Source organism: Trachymyrmex cornetzi, unplaced genomic scaffold (assembly GCF_001594075.2).
Source record: "Trachymyrmex cornetzi isolate Tcor2-1 unplaced genomic scaffold, Tcor1.1 scaffold47, whole genome shotgun sequence".
Lineage (NCBI taxonomy): Eukaryota > Metazoa > Arthropoda > Insecta > Hymenoptera > Formicidae > Trachymyrmex > Trachymyrmex cornetzi.
Window position 1 is genome coordinate 1539662 of NW_017299509.1, and position 15009 is coordinate 1554670.

The 15009-nt window shown below is 40.3% G+C and overlaps 1 protein-coding gene across 1 annotated transcript; it reads right to left on the bottom strand.

Moving 5' to 3' along the window:
* Nucleotides 1–635: 635 nt before the first annotated feature.
* Nucleotides 636–12995, bottom strand: LOC108765032 (elongation of very long chain fatty acids protein 1). Its single transcript, XM_018513503.1, has 6 exons — nt 12915–12995; nt 12492–12775; nt 11642–11944; nt 11490–11555; nt 2218–2294; nt 636–795 (listed from the first exon to the last, which is right to left on the bottom strand). The coding sequence occupies exons 1-6, from the start codon at nt 12955–12957 to the stop codon at nt 636–638; spliced, it is 933 nt and encodes a 310-aa protein (XP_018369005.1). The 5' UTR covers nt 12958–12995.
* Between the last annotated feature and the right edge of the window lie 2014 nt (nt 12996–15009).

Consider the following 15009-nt stretch of genomic DNA (forward strand, 5'->3'; position numbering starts at 1 on the left):
TGCTGATCGTCGGAAAAAATTTTTTCCTGAAAGTCGACATCATCATTTCCATTGATATCGTTATCCACCTTGAAACATCGTTGCATCGCATTGTATTGCATGCGTCATCCACAGCGGAAGCCATAGTGAGCCTAACGAGACCATCAGCGCGAGCTACAATGATAGTCATCATCATCATCGTTCTGCACGTGGATCCGATGGCCTACTCAACTGTGTCCCGAGGGCGTGGACGATGATGATTGCACGGGGCTTGATTTATACTTTCATTCGGTTACACCATGCAGAAAAGATGAAAACATTAATCCTGTTTATTTCATCGGTTTCAAAGCCGCTTCTAACGAACGTCCGATAGAGTTAAATTTCGTAAATAATAGATCGTGAAAGTGATAGTCGCAATTCGGTTGTTGTACGACCAGCTACCGTTCGTTATCTCACATTGACGATGACGAGAAGGCAGGAGAGAAAGAGAGAGAAGGAGAAAGAGAACGTAAAGGGTGAGAGAATGAGAAAATAAGGGAGAAAAAAGAGAGTGGGTAAGAGAGAGCCGGGAGCTAATAAGCGTCCGTGAATCATCGGTACTGCAGCAGCGGGGTCATCGTATCGGGACACCGCGGTAATGATGATCATCGTCATCATCATCGTCGTCTCTGCGGCCAACAACCACTCATTTGCTTTTCAGCGAGGGACGCCGTGGCGTAAAAGCCACGTGATTGCAGCCGCTCGATTCGTCGAACGGATGGACGTGGTGAAACCACATTTTCAGCGCCTTGCACACCGGTCACTTGAATCTCTACACTATTTCATTATAATTGAAATTATCTATAAATATTCTATAGATATACAAAGTTCATACGAATCGCAAAATTATATATTTTTGTATTGTTAGATTATAATAATGATTTTATATTTCATTGAAATATCAAAACATAATTTTTTCTAACAATGTCGTATAAGTTTTTGAAAGAAGAAAAAAGGGTGTACATTAAATGCCCGCGAAGTGCACCGTTACGTCTCGTATAATTTTGTTTACGGTGCACAAAATTGCTCCATACGCTGAGCAGTTTTCCGAAACAGCCCAGGGGACGAGAATCCCTGGTGCGGGCTAAACGGATTATTGAAATTCGAGTTAATTCGTTTACGTGTTTAAATGCGACAGCGAGCAGGCGCGTCATGCGATCGTATGCAGGGAGCGGCGGGCAAATCTTTTCCGAGCGTCGGCTTGCAAAAACAGCCAGTATACGTCCACGTTAATGGCGTTAGCGAGAATTTTAAAAAACACAGAGAAAAAAAGAGAGCGAGGCCTACCCCGTTTTGTACCCCGTAATACACCGTGAAAGTTCGTGAGGGTGAAATAGTGGGTGCCATTTCGAAAGCGGGGCGTGGACGGCCGTCAGGAAACCTGAAAAAATTCGACGCGAAAAATGCAGCGTCCACTAAACTGAAGAGTTAAAGAAAAATTTCATCAAGAGTTCCGTAGCGTTCGGATTGTATATTTTGTACATAGCGACTTTTTAATAGTGGAACACAGACTTTTTAATAGAACAATGCAACAACATACCTCAATTTCGTAAATTCTTTTTAAATCACGCTTTCGACATAAATCCTATAACAATATTTTCAAATATATTCCAAAATAAAAAGAATAACTATATTTCCTATGACATTTCCTTCGAAATGCACTCTAAAAATAAATAAAAATGTTTATTTACCTTACAATACTTATTTGTTTACAGAGAGTCTGTTTCAATCTAATAACAAAAGTATATTAAATCTCTGTATTCTCGCGAGCTAGGTAAGGGATTAATAGAATTCCTGTCGAAACGGTCAATTCTACGTTTGTTTCAGCTTTTCATTTCACAAAACGGAGTCGTGAACGTCGAAGCACTGGCGAAATGGCTAACGCGCGATTTCAAAGCATTGACGAGCGCGTTGAAAAATCTGGAAAACCTCGAGTCCGAAAATTCCGTCGAATAAAGGGGGGAGGCAGGGTTACTAGCAATGGTGCTCAACGCTGGACGGTTTATAGCCATTGTGCTTTCGCCCATGGCGCAATCAAAGCGAGAATCGAATGGCGGTCCGAGTGAGCGCAATTTCACAGGGCATGAAACACTGACTTCATTATCCGGTTGTTAATCCTACGCCATAGACCCACTCTTGTTCTCTCGCTTGCTCCATCTCCCGCTGCGATGTTAAATTCGAAATCGATGAGCTATCCACCGATGTAAAACTATAGTTCGAGGTGTTTGTTGGTTGAGGATAGTATTCGTAGCTTTATTGTTCAAGTAAACTTTCAACTAGTCAGTGTGAATATTTCGATTATGTATCAATAATACAATCATCAAATTTAACTTTGTAATAAAACATACATATTTTACGCAATCTTTTACACAAAATAAAGTAAATAATTATACATAGATTATTTTCAGGAAGTGTATAAGATTCATTTCTTTTTAAGGTAATTTCACAAAAATGACACAAATAAGTTCAAACACACATACTACAAATGAAATTTTATGACGGATAAGTATCCTAAACTCAAAAATATTTTCGTTTAATCAAAAGTGTTGTATGGCTGCAGTCATATCAACTCGATATCGTATCCTTCTGATTATTATCTATCCTGGACGACGTTACCGCCGCCTTTAGGTTGCTGACCTGCGACGTGCGGAAAGGCCGGTTTATTATTTATCAGGCTATCGTATCCCATGACTAAGCTACCCGTATACACGCTTGTGAAAAATGCAAGCGCTGTTGCGCACAAACCCCGCGACCATTACCGATTTACTTTCGAAGAGGAACGAAATGAGACAAATTCAGGAAATTCCTACTGGAAGTTCGACACTCTTTTCTTATTTCTTATTATTTTCCCTGTACTTATCCCTGTTCTTTCACAGACTGACCGCGAAGTCGCTGCACGCGAACGCGAACGGCCATTGAAGCGTGTTCCTTGAGAACGAAACGCATGTGACGATGGCTCGTACGCGCGTTCATGCGTACCTGGGTAAGAGGGCTGGTATGTAGGAAGTAATAAGCGGGGTGAATAGCGTATCCATAATGCACAACGCCCGTCCTCCCTCTCTATATTATGCGTTTCCCACCGTGAGCGCTCGACGCTACGATCTTTCGCTCCTTCCCTACCCCCGATTCGGTATTACATCCCGACCTCTCCAACCATCGGCAACGCCACCCTTTCTCATACGTATTGCGTAAGACTGCACTTACTCGCATTCATCGCGGCAGCCGGATTGACAGGGTCAATGCGCTCGGCTATACGCGCGAATGTTGATACGTCGCACCGCATGACGATTTGTTGCAGTGTTCAACGACAATATTTACATCTATGCTTTGGTATCTGTCATACATTGACCGATTTTCTCGTGACATTTGTCAATTGCAGCTGTAGTGAAATAAAAGAATACAAACACACGCGCGCGCTTCTCTATTGCATGTTTTAAATGAAATATTTTCATATAAAAAATGCAAAAACTCCATCTCTTCTCGATTAATTGTAAAAGCAGATATGTTTACTTTTGATAAAGGAAAAACGTCATAAAATCGAAAAACGAAAACATAAAAGATGGAAATATAAAATATTTGTTAGACGTTTGTTTACCCACTGTCTGCATATGTGAGACAATAAAAAATGATATAATATTAAAGGGTAAAGCCCAGTGAAGTATTTCAGGCGACTGAATGAGCTTTCTCGGAGGCAAACCCGCCGCTATTTGATCGCCATTAAATTATTCATTCGCACACTCCTCTTCGTGTCCTCCTGAAATGTCAGGAAGGTTCAAAGCCCGACGGGCGTACGGTTACAAATAATAGAACATATAAATCGCATACCGGTTTTGCGAGCGCATGTGTATTGAATTTCCGGCCTCTGTGTCTATTTGTAATCGCGCGCGTACTGATGAAAACTCATAAGAAGTAGTTGGAGAATCGTAGATGAGCGAAAAAGTCTGCGCTTCGTTCAGGACGAGAAAAATTTAATCAGCGCGCCAACGTTATCGCACGATTATACATATAAATCACCGGGTACGGGACATACATCACCACATGACTCGGTGCCAGGCTTACGCACGTCCTATATTCCCGAGAACACGGGGTGCGAATGAACGATGCTTCCAGAGTGGAGAAGACAGAAGAAGAGAAGGAAGAGAGGAGGAGCAGGAAAGGACGTATTCAATGGAGAAAGAGAGGCTCGCCCGCGGTGCGAATAAACGACGTTTCGCGAGTGCACGTAACGAAAGAAGAGAAGCGAAAGACTGTTCGAATAGAGAAAGAGAGAGAAAGACAATCTAATGCGCATATGACTCTTTTCACATGTAAGTGCGCGCTTCTCTCTTTCTCCCTTTCTCCCTCCGCGCTTTCATATTTTTATCCAGCCGTTCGCTTACCCCTTTCCGTCGCAAAGGAGTCTCTGTAGAATCCTCTCATCTGAACGCTGCGTACGGTTCAGAGTCCGCGTAAGGACCCCCGTATGTGTTTCACCAGGTCAGGTCAACGACCCAGGCGGGAAGGGAGCGGAGGCGGAGGGCGGAAGAGTGGAAAAGGGGTGAACGAAGGGAGGGATGGCGAAACGCGGTCCTCCAGATATTGCGCCCTCCCGGTGAATGCACTGCTCTCCCTGTGCGCGATGCGACGTAAAAAAAAAAAGAGAGAAAAGCGCGCGCGCGCGCTTCACCGCAGTTGGTGCGTCACGTGCGTGCGCGGAATCGCGCTCGTTGCTGGCTGCATTATTCAATGGTACATACGCTTCTGCCGGACCGAAGAAAGCGGCATGACGCTTCCGTGCACCGACACGATGGGTTAGGTGGCGAGAGGTAATTATTCTTCCCTTAAAATCTGAATGCAAGACGGGACGCGCAGAGTCCAACATCGTTACGGTAGTATTTATTTTAGCTCGTTCTCAACACGGTCACGTATTAACAGCGGAACGAAGGCGGAACTCGTCCTGCTTCAAGATCTTCGCGAAAAATGTGGAAGTTAAATTGGATAATGAACGGCCTAAGATGCCAACGTGTCGAGAACAAATTGTATTAGGGGAAAAAATGAAAAGAAAATATATCTATATAAATATTCCGTATCTTCATCTCTGCGTATTAATATCTCATTATTTAATCACGATTATAATCGTTTCGATCACCGACGTGAAGTCCTCGTTAAATCTGCCCCAGCCTAAGTGAATCTTATCATTCACCGATTTTAATTCAAACCCTCTGAGAAACAAACAGGTGCATCTACTGATATCATCATCGTATACACATGATGAAATAGAGATACCACAGAAACTCAAGTTCTGTTCTCCACAAATATCATACACGAAATTCGCATACTATATATTATTTTAGATATTAATAAATTTTATCAATGAACACAGGAATGTTTTTATCACATAATATTTCTTTCAATCGATTTATTTCAAAATAGTTATATGCGGAAAAAAAAATAGAGTTTTGAGAGTTCAATATCATCATATTCTAATCTCTTGAGAGAGAGAGAGTTGAGGATATTTCTCCGACTAAATGACTGATCGTTAGCGAATGAGTCTGTATACATGTACGAGGGTGTGTTACGAGTGAGCCGACCAAGGTCCTTTTCATCCCTTTAAAACGGCCGGATTGAAGCGGAACGGCGCTTTTCGAAAACGGGACGCATCGAGCGAGAACTCTCTCCAGAGCGACGTGAAAAGCAGAGCACGGTCAAAGGAAAAGAGGCAGAGAGTGGATTGGGTGGAAATACGACGGAGTATGGGATCCGGTTTGGAAGGCGTGGCGTGGGCGCCTGTGGGTGCCACCGACGAATCACTTCTCGGATCGACTACATTCGCTTTCGTTCTGACTCACATTTCAAGCTTCCCACCGCGATGGCCCTTCGGGACGTGACACCACGGCGATCCCGGCCGTCGCGAAAGGAAACGCGGATCTAATATTCGCCATACGTATCCACCGCTTCTACATGATTGGTACTGAATGAAGAATACCTTTTGACGGAATGCAATATGCGAGATACAACGAGTACATCCAGTAGATTCGATTCGAATTCTACGTTATTACGAATACACGATATCGAGAACGATTGCGCGTTTCCAAGCTTTAATATTGTTGCCCAATACGCGTACAAAGATAACTGTATAAAAAAGCTGAAATGGAAATATCTGGATAATTGTGAATTAATTGCATGCCTTACGTTAAAAGGAATATCTAATAATTTTTTGGTACGGACAGACGAGACGACGCTCATGTGACTCAAAATATACGGATAATTGGAATTCCTGATACATGTCGTGCTGATCGACGGCAACATAATGCAGAGAAAGCGAAGTGTGCGAGCGTGGAATTGCGGGGTTCCATTAGCGAGCGTTTTATTTACTACCCTAATACGCGATAATCACGCGTGTATGCGTCAAACTGAAATGGTTATATAAGTCCATGTACTGAAAGCACATTAATGCATTTACATCAAAAAATATAAAACGGAATCTCTGACAAAAGAAAAAAATAGCTTTTCGCATGGGAATATTTTCGGAAGGTAATAAATGTTCCTATGCGAAAAACTGGGATTATTGTATAAAAATCTAGATTAGACGTTAATTATTACATGTTCATACTTACATAACAAGCGTAAGCATCTCATTAAGATTAGAATATTAATAATTATTAAAATGAATGCGCATAATAAAAACTCATGTACATTTAATCCGTTGGGATTAATGCAAGAACCGGTTATTTATCTCAATATCCGCCATTCCATCGAGAATAATTCTCAAACCGTAGTGAGCTCGTCGACGACATCTTTCACGACGTGACGAGCAATAAATCGACGTGGAAAAAAGGAATGCTTTAGTAGGTTGATACGAAGCTGGTGAACCGGTTTCGGGCTGCATTTAATGCAGATGTGCCAGGACCCCCTACGAAATCTTGTAATGAAACGATTTAGACGCGGAATCTACACCTAAATCGAGTGCCGACGAGCTTTCTTTCGCGACCGGTAGAAATAAAGACTGATCCTCTCATCCAAAAGAACGTCACGAGTCTTTTCAAGTTCGTGCAGCGACATTGTTGACAACTCTGTGCAATCATAAGGGAAAGGTAATATCACACAACCCCCTAGACTTCAGCTGCCGACTCTGCCTCGTAATGGCTAGCTGAGATATCACCTCGCGCACAAACTAGGAATAAATTTGATGGTCACCAGTGGACGTTAGAAAAAGTAACAAGTCTAATTTTGCGTACTTGCCATTCGAATTAATTTTGATCTGTTCAAATTTGCTATATGATCATATCATCATATTTGGATCAATATAATTAAAAAGCTATAAAAAATAAATAAAAAAAATTTTACGGAAAACATCTTACATTAACAGATAACATCATGAAATTTTGGGGGAAAAAAGTTTTTAAATAAAATATTAGTAAGAAAATGAATTACATTTTGAATCGCGAATAGACTCAAACAGACCAGCAGGATTAAATAAATCAGACAATTTTTCAAATTTTATTAAAACTCCGATAATCAATTAATCTTATATCTTATAATCTTATATAAATTAAGTTCATCGAAAAGAAATGATATAAAATAAAAGACAACTAGCGGAATTTTTAAGATTACGATGTCGCCTAATTCCACTCGTCTGGCATATCAAAAGTTTTGTCGAGTATTCGCAGAGAAGGACGAAATGATCGTTTGCGTTTCTGCCGGCGTGACAAATCGCGAGCCGTGGAATCGTTTTGCGGCGACAACGCAACTATTCCATTAAAATTCGCAGCAGTGGCGGCGGCGAACGATAACGACGTCGGAGGTACAGCCAGGCCGCACTCCGTCGTCGTCGTCGTCGACGTCGTCGTCGATGGCGCCGACTAAGCGCACGCGAAAGTTTCGTCCGTCGCGATGCGCGACGTGACACGTCGCGGCGCTACTTCAACCGTCGGCGAGGACGGCGAGGACGGCGAGATTATATGCGGAATCCGTACCTCGACGATAAACGGGTTTCTATAGGCTCGTGCGAAATACCGGGTGGCTTGACAAGAGCAATTTATCATGCTCGATCTGTATTTGCATACGTCGTCGGAGAGCCCCGTCGCTCATGCCCGCCGCGACATCACATAGTCGAGTGCCTTTTGAAATTTGCGTGTTTGCGAATACGAGGCTGCTCTCTCTCTATCTCTCTCATTCTCTTTCATTCCCGTTCCTCCCGCCTTTTCCGCTTGTCCCACCTTGGTACACACACGACGATCGCCCTCTGAACTCGACGAACCCTCCCTCTTTCTCTCGCTCCGCAGCTCATCGCTTCAAACGTCCCCGACGAATGCCTATGCGAGCTTCTGTTCGAGACAAACGATGCGCGAGATATGAATTCGTGCGCGGGACTTAACTGATCGTTTCGAGGGACTCGCCGATCTGCCCCGCGTTGGTAATCGCGGGGCTCCGGCTGCCGGACGCTGAAAGAGGTCCATCTATATTCTATAGCGTCCGTCTGCGGTGCTGAGAGAACCCGAGAGAGTCCGGCGACCCGTAAATTCAGTTACGCGCGTAGGTGCCGTAGGTTTGATTCTCATCAGACGCATTTAGCCGTCCCTCATTCGCACGGGTGAAGCGATGAACGAGCGATGAACCAACTTGGAAAACGATGAACAGACAGGCTAACTTGGGTAGATCATATCGGGACTATATTTCACATTTCCGTTTACACCCGAGAGATCTTAAGCCCCTTCTGGCCTGCGACGTGCGACCAGAACGTCCAGTTTTCTCTCGGTCCAGAATGTACAAGAGCTCGAAGCTTCAGGGCCAGTGGTCACGCCTCTTTCCAAACGGCCGCCAGGCGCAATCCTCGATACAGATAAGTCATGTCCGTCATTTTTCAACACTCGTGCGATTCTCTTAGGCTCCCTCCCCCAGACTTCCCTCTTTCAACGGTCACACCGGCAATATCGGACGAGCGAACGCGCACGGTGACGATTTCTCATCGGCCGAACCGCCGGACTTTTCCAGCGGCACGAGTTTTATCTCGCGCTTCCACCCTTAATTTGATTAATCGACGAGGATCTTGACCCTCCACGCCGGCATTAATCACCGTCCGGTCGTATGCATACATGGCCGCGGCATTAGGAGCGCCACGCCGTGAGTCGGGAGACGCGGACGATCTCGCCATTTGTTAGAACCGCTTGTGTTTAGAGAGAAGCTTTACACACTCGACCGGCTCTTCCGCCTCGGTGCGCGGATATTAATGGCGGATTAATTCGGCGGAGGTACGTCCTCGATGTTACGTGAGAGACTCGTACAAGTTGGGCTCGCGGTGTCTCCCGTCACCTGTCCGCAATCTTTTCTGTTGTCATGCCCAGTGAGGGGAAGATGAATATTTTTTTTTAATTGAAATTACTATAATTACAATTTACTTCCTTCCTCTTAAAGAGCCCTTCCATTTTACAAGAAAATATGATCAATCGAAAAGAACATGAAAATCTTAAGGTGGAAATTTGAACAAATATTTATCCAAATAGTAAAGCAAATAGTTCAGGCTTTTATCATGGAATCGTGATGCGTCACGAAATTATATTTTGGTATTAAAGAAAGAGGGACGAGAAAGAGAGAGAGAGAGAGAGAGAGAAAGAAAAATTTTATCGTGTTGATAACATCTTTCTTAAAATCGCATAGGTAATCCAGTACACTTGTATGATTTTTAATAGAAATACGAATTCGCTTTTACTTTCTTTTACAGTAGAAATGAATAAAAACGTATATTGTTAACGTCATAATGTAGAATTAACTTATAATGTAATTCTTTATTATATTTTTATTTGCATCGAAACGATTTTATACGATCCGTTTTATATAAATGCATAGAGTGATGGCAGTGCAATAATACGACCTGCAAGAGCAGCAGGCGGGCAAAAATGGCCGATTAGAAAAGACTCATTCGCTATTGCGAGACGCTAAACGTTCGCCCTGATTTCGAGTCGGTGGCAGACCCCTGCTGCCGGAGGGTCGCAGGTCTTGATTTACTAGCTGTTTATACCCTTTCCAACCCCTGGGGCCTGCATTATAACCGTATTTATACTAATAGCCTCGTCCAGAGTTGCGCTAGGTTCACGGGTCTAGGTGTGATTTACTGACAATGTTGTCGCTATTAAACGCGATGGTAAGAAAAATAAAAAAGCAACACAATAGCGTATGTACGCGGACTAAAGGGTGGCGACAATAACGTTCGGCTATTACCTGTCAGCCACGTAAGATTATGACTTCCGTCTCAAAGAACATCGAAAGGAGGAGAAGCTTTTGGAAGTGTCGAAATACAGATTCGAAAGTAGCTAGGTGTTGACAGAAATCAAATTACATCCGTTTAAATATCGTATATCACTGTCCATAGGAAAAGAAAACTCGCAATCATCTAGGCAATAAACGTAAAGCGAGACTAATCCATATGAAAATATCTTTATGATTCTTCTTCAATATACGCACGACGTAAAACCGACTTAAAATCGACCCTTATTTATCTCATCCAAATAGTATCTGTCATGCATAATTAAAAATTAATTTACGATTGAAACTGTTGAGCGGTGTAGAAAATATAATCTTCTTTAATAAATTCGCGGTGCTTTGTCAACAAGACGCGGTGAAAGATTAAGCTATTCCTCTACAGAATCGATAAATCAGAAAGTTCTACATGTCATCGTAGATATAGAGAGAATGGTCGAGCGGTACGAGCGATACGAGTGGATGGATGGAAGGAAGGAAGGAAGGAAGGAGGAAGGAGGAGCCGTGGCGTAGGGATCTCTCCAGTAACAGGATGTAATTATGATCGGTGAGATACGTCACGCATAACCCCCGTATTGACGTCCACAAATCACGCTGCACGGCCGGCCATGCGGTATCTCGCGCCACTCGGGGGACTACGATCCTCAAACTCAGACGGCCTAACGCGACACTAAATCCAGAATTATGTACGCCGCTGCGCGTGTAGACATCGACGTGGACGCGCGGGATCTCCCGAGGATTCGCCGTGTCAAACGTGGGAAATGTAACGCTCGCGAAATTAGCACTTAAGGCGCACTCGTGAGATACCATCACCTGCCCGACAAGACTGGAGTGTGCAGCGTGCAGCATGTGCACGCAAATTGTACAACTATTTACCTTTCAACTTTCAAGATATTAGCATGCAAGACGCAATCCTTTACATAGCATTGTTTTATGCTACTTGCGCCGTTGTAGATAAATACATAGGAAATTGTGGAATAATAATAGGATATACACATAGCATTGCATATATCTATACGCGTGCATAAATAATTAGATATATACATATTTAATATTTTATTACAATAAATGAAATAAGAATGAATTTTATTGAATTAACAGCAGTACTTATTCAACAAAATTGTACTTCGAAATTAGGCTGTTTTCGACTTCTTATAAGAATGATAAAAGTAATTGTAAAAGAATAATAAGTTTATCATGCAATTAATACATGTTAATACAGAGTAGTATTTCACCATCTTAGTACCGCAACTGGGTATAAAACCTTGCATACTAATTACCATTATGAATGCAATATGTGTCTGTTTTAATGAAAGCAATATTTAATATCGATACATGTATATCGAGAAATTATATAGAAATTATATAGAAATTATATAGGACTTACCATTTGTAAAGTGGTAATAGACTTCTTGACTGGAAGAAGTATTCGTTGCATATTCGATCCAAAAGTGCTCAGAAAATAATAGGAATACATTATAACATGTACAGAACAATTGAGCGGCATCGAAACCGTGTTAAAACTATGACTGAAGTAACTAAGCATCAACCAAACGTAGATAAATGTGCTAACATGATGATATGTGTGTAAAAATGAGATCTGGCGATCTTTCTTCCTCAAAACAAACACTACAGTTTCAACGAGATCGAACAATTTAAGCATTAGTACCCACCATAGTGTTTCAAGCATCTGCAATAAGAAATTTAAATCTATTTAAATCTAATACGAAGAAAAACGCCAGCCTATCACGGTCAAAGTTTGATGTTTTGAATAATACAATATATGTATATTCATATTAAATGAATTTTATTTTAGATAAGATTGAACGCCGATAACTTTCAGACTTTCAACATAATCAATCTGAAACGCCACCAATCTCCCCTAAATTAAATTAAAAAAACTGTAAAGAATTTATTACGAAAAATATTCCAGTTTTTAAACTTTGACCGTGATAGGCTGACGTTCTTCATATTTGATATATTCACATATACGGTCTTTCTTAATGAATGGTAAATAATGTGTGAATGATTAATAGTGTCGATTTAATCTATTTAAATCTATTGTGATTTTGTTCGTGTCAATGTTTGCCAAATCATATTTACTCTTTAAATTCATATGTTTAATTTATCGATGTCTGTACGTATGTCGTATGAATAACAATTAAAATATACCTACTAATTTAAATTAGTACATTTAGACTGTTTCTCATTTTTGGTAATTTCAAAGTTTAATATACCTTTTCACTATAATTGCCGCAAAGTTCATCGAGTGACCCGCAAAATCTCCGTACAGCAGTAAATGGTCTAGCATATGTCACGAAATTAAACACTATCCAAGCATTTGAAATAATTTGAATAAGATTGTAACACTGCATAAACGTTTTCAAAGAGTATGGTTGTCTGTTTTTCATGAATTGCGGACCAGCAATGTAGACGATATAAAGATAAACTATGGATATAAAAAATATTGGCATCGGCGCAGATACTAATAACCATTTTGTCTTTTGTGTATCTGTGAAATCTATATAATGGAAGTTAACATAATTTGTTGTGTGAGAAAAAATATTTTGTAATATCACTTCTAAAAAAAGTTTAAAGATTAAAAATTTCTTCGACACAATATATACATATATATATACATATATACATTTTGAACTTACTTGCCGTTTCCGAAATATAATAATTAGATTCCAACTGAGCCATAATTTCGCTTCGACGAACGTGTTTCTCTTACATATGCTTGAATAAAACTAAGCGGTAGCAAAGAAAAACCGCAACTTTAAAACCTACGTTTTTACATATTCATGTACACATCATTGTTTTATAATACGAAGTATAAAAAGCATTTCAGAATTTTTTTTATTCCAAATGATTATGATGATTATAAACTACTTGTACATCGATGTACACGAAGTGCAGTAACAAAATAGGGTTGTTAATAAAATGTTTATAAGTTATAATATTATTAATTCTAGAAAATATATAAGTTTCCATTTTACAAAAATATAAATTTATTATTATTAATATTAATATTTAATAAAGTTTACGCAACATATTCAAATATGTTTGAATATATCAATAATATAATATATACTATTATATAAATTTAGTTAACTGTTTGAATAAATCAAAAATATTTTAAAATTAAGTATTAATTTGCATGTATTAATTTAAAAAAACACGTTTTTTATTCTTGAGAATTTTTTACATCAAGACAGAAAGAACTATATTTATGCAAATAGGATAACTCCGGTATATACGCCGCGCTGGTATTTACCCCGCGGAAGTCAGAAAAAATAGAAGGAGTGGGGATAATTTTCTCGCAACTACTATGTTACATGCCTTTGTTATATTAGTATTGAGTTATAATTTCAGCTTCTTACTGTTAATATTAATGAAATTATTGTGAGTTGAATCGATTTGTCACTGTGTGTGTAACAAGTAACATCATCATAAATTATAATCTACATAAAATGATTACTGTAAGGCGTGTAAAAGACCTAGTGGTTATTTCGTGATACATACGTGTAGAGAAATAGTAAAACATGTTGTATGGCAAAATACAAGTGCTTTGCTTTCGTATTCTTTGTTTAGTTTATTGAAACCCTTGCATTTTTGCCATATATCCCACCCATTATCTATACATATATAGCAAAAATGCAAGATTTCAAAAAGTTTATTTTTTAATACGAAAACTAAATATTTCGGATTTTTAATATTTTTTTCATAGTAATAAACAGTACAAAGTTTTTACTGATATAGTTCGTTTATTTTAAACATAGTAAATAATACTTAATAAATTAAGTTTTTGATAGGTGCGGCGTATATACCGGAGTTACTCTATAGTTCTTGTATCACAGAAACTATATTTATGTAAATATAGTATGGTGATAAAAATTACGTCACGAATATGTGTTCTGATTCTCACAGACTTTATGCAACAAAAGATCAAATATTCAAATATCCAAATAAAAAGGAAGATTTAAGTTAAAAATTTTCAATTCTTCCCGTGCTATTTATATTGTAGTAGCTTGTAATGGATAATTCATGCTTGCTATTTAATAATCAAGCAGATATTAGAATACAAAAGTTAGCCTTGGTCTTGTTTACAGTTCACACGTGATTTTCTCTGTCGCCTTATCACGCAACACTATACTTAGAACGCAATTCGAGCTGTCTGTGTTCGCAGACGCGAGCGGTTAAGTCGTCGCGAATAATTGTATTCGCGTGATGCGTCGATGTAGCGCGAATGTGTCTCGCTGACCGTAGGCGCCACGAAGCATCCGGAGGCTGTCCGGGACTTCCGCCTCACCGGATGCACCCGCGGCTCCACTCGTCCCTCTATCCTCTTCATTCACCCCCTACTCCAGGTCCCTTTAAACTCCCTTCGATAATGCTGCGTTCCTATGTGGCCCCGGCCATTAACTACGATATAGCGGACGATCACGTGACGTAACCGTGGGTAACATCAAAGCCAAAGGCATAGTTGCACCCTAGAGACGGCCTATGACGTTAGCCTATCTCGCTGCAGCTCGCTGCCTGCAACTGCACCGCCTCGAGGCGTCGTCAACGTTACCATCAGTCGTTCTGATGCACGGTAGCTAGGAATTTCGGCTTTAATGCTTAACCACTTTCCAGATTGTCAAGGCTGACACATATGCGTAGTTGCCGTAGCTGCAAATTATTCAGTCAACACGTCGAGAACTTACTTTTGCACGAAAGCTACAATTAACGATAGTTAATTAACGATAGTTA

Coding starts and splice junctions, on each gene's coding strand:
- LOC108765032 (XM_018513503.1), bottom strand. CDS start 12,957: ATGGCTCAGTTGGAATCTAATTATTATATTTCGGAAACGGCAA. Junction 11,945..12,491: donor GCGGCAATTATAGTGAAAAG/GTATATTAAACT, acceptor TTCTTATTGCAG/ATGCTTGAAACACTATGGTG. Junction 11,556..11,641: donor CTATTACCACTTTACAAATG/GTAAGTCCTATA, acceptor TCATTAAAACAG/ACACATATTGCATTCATAAT.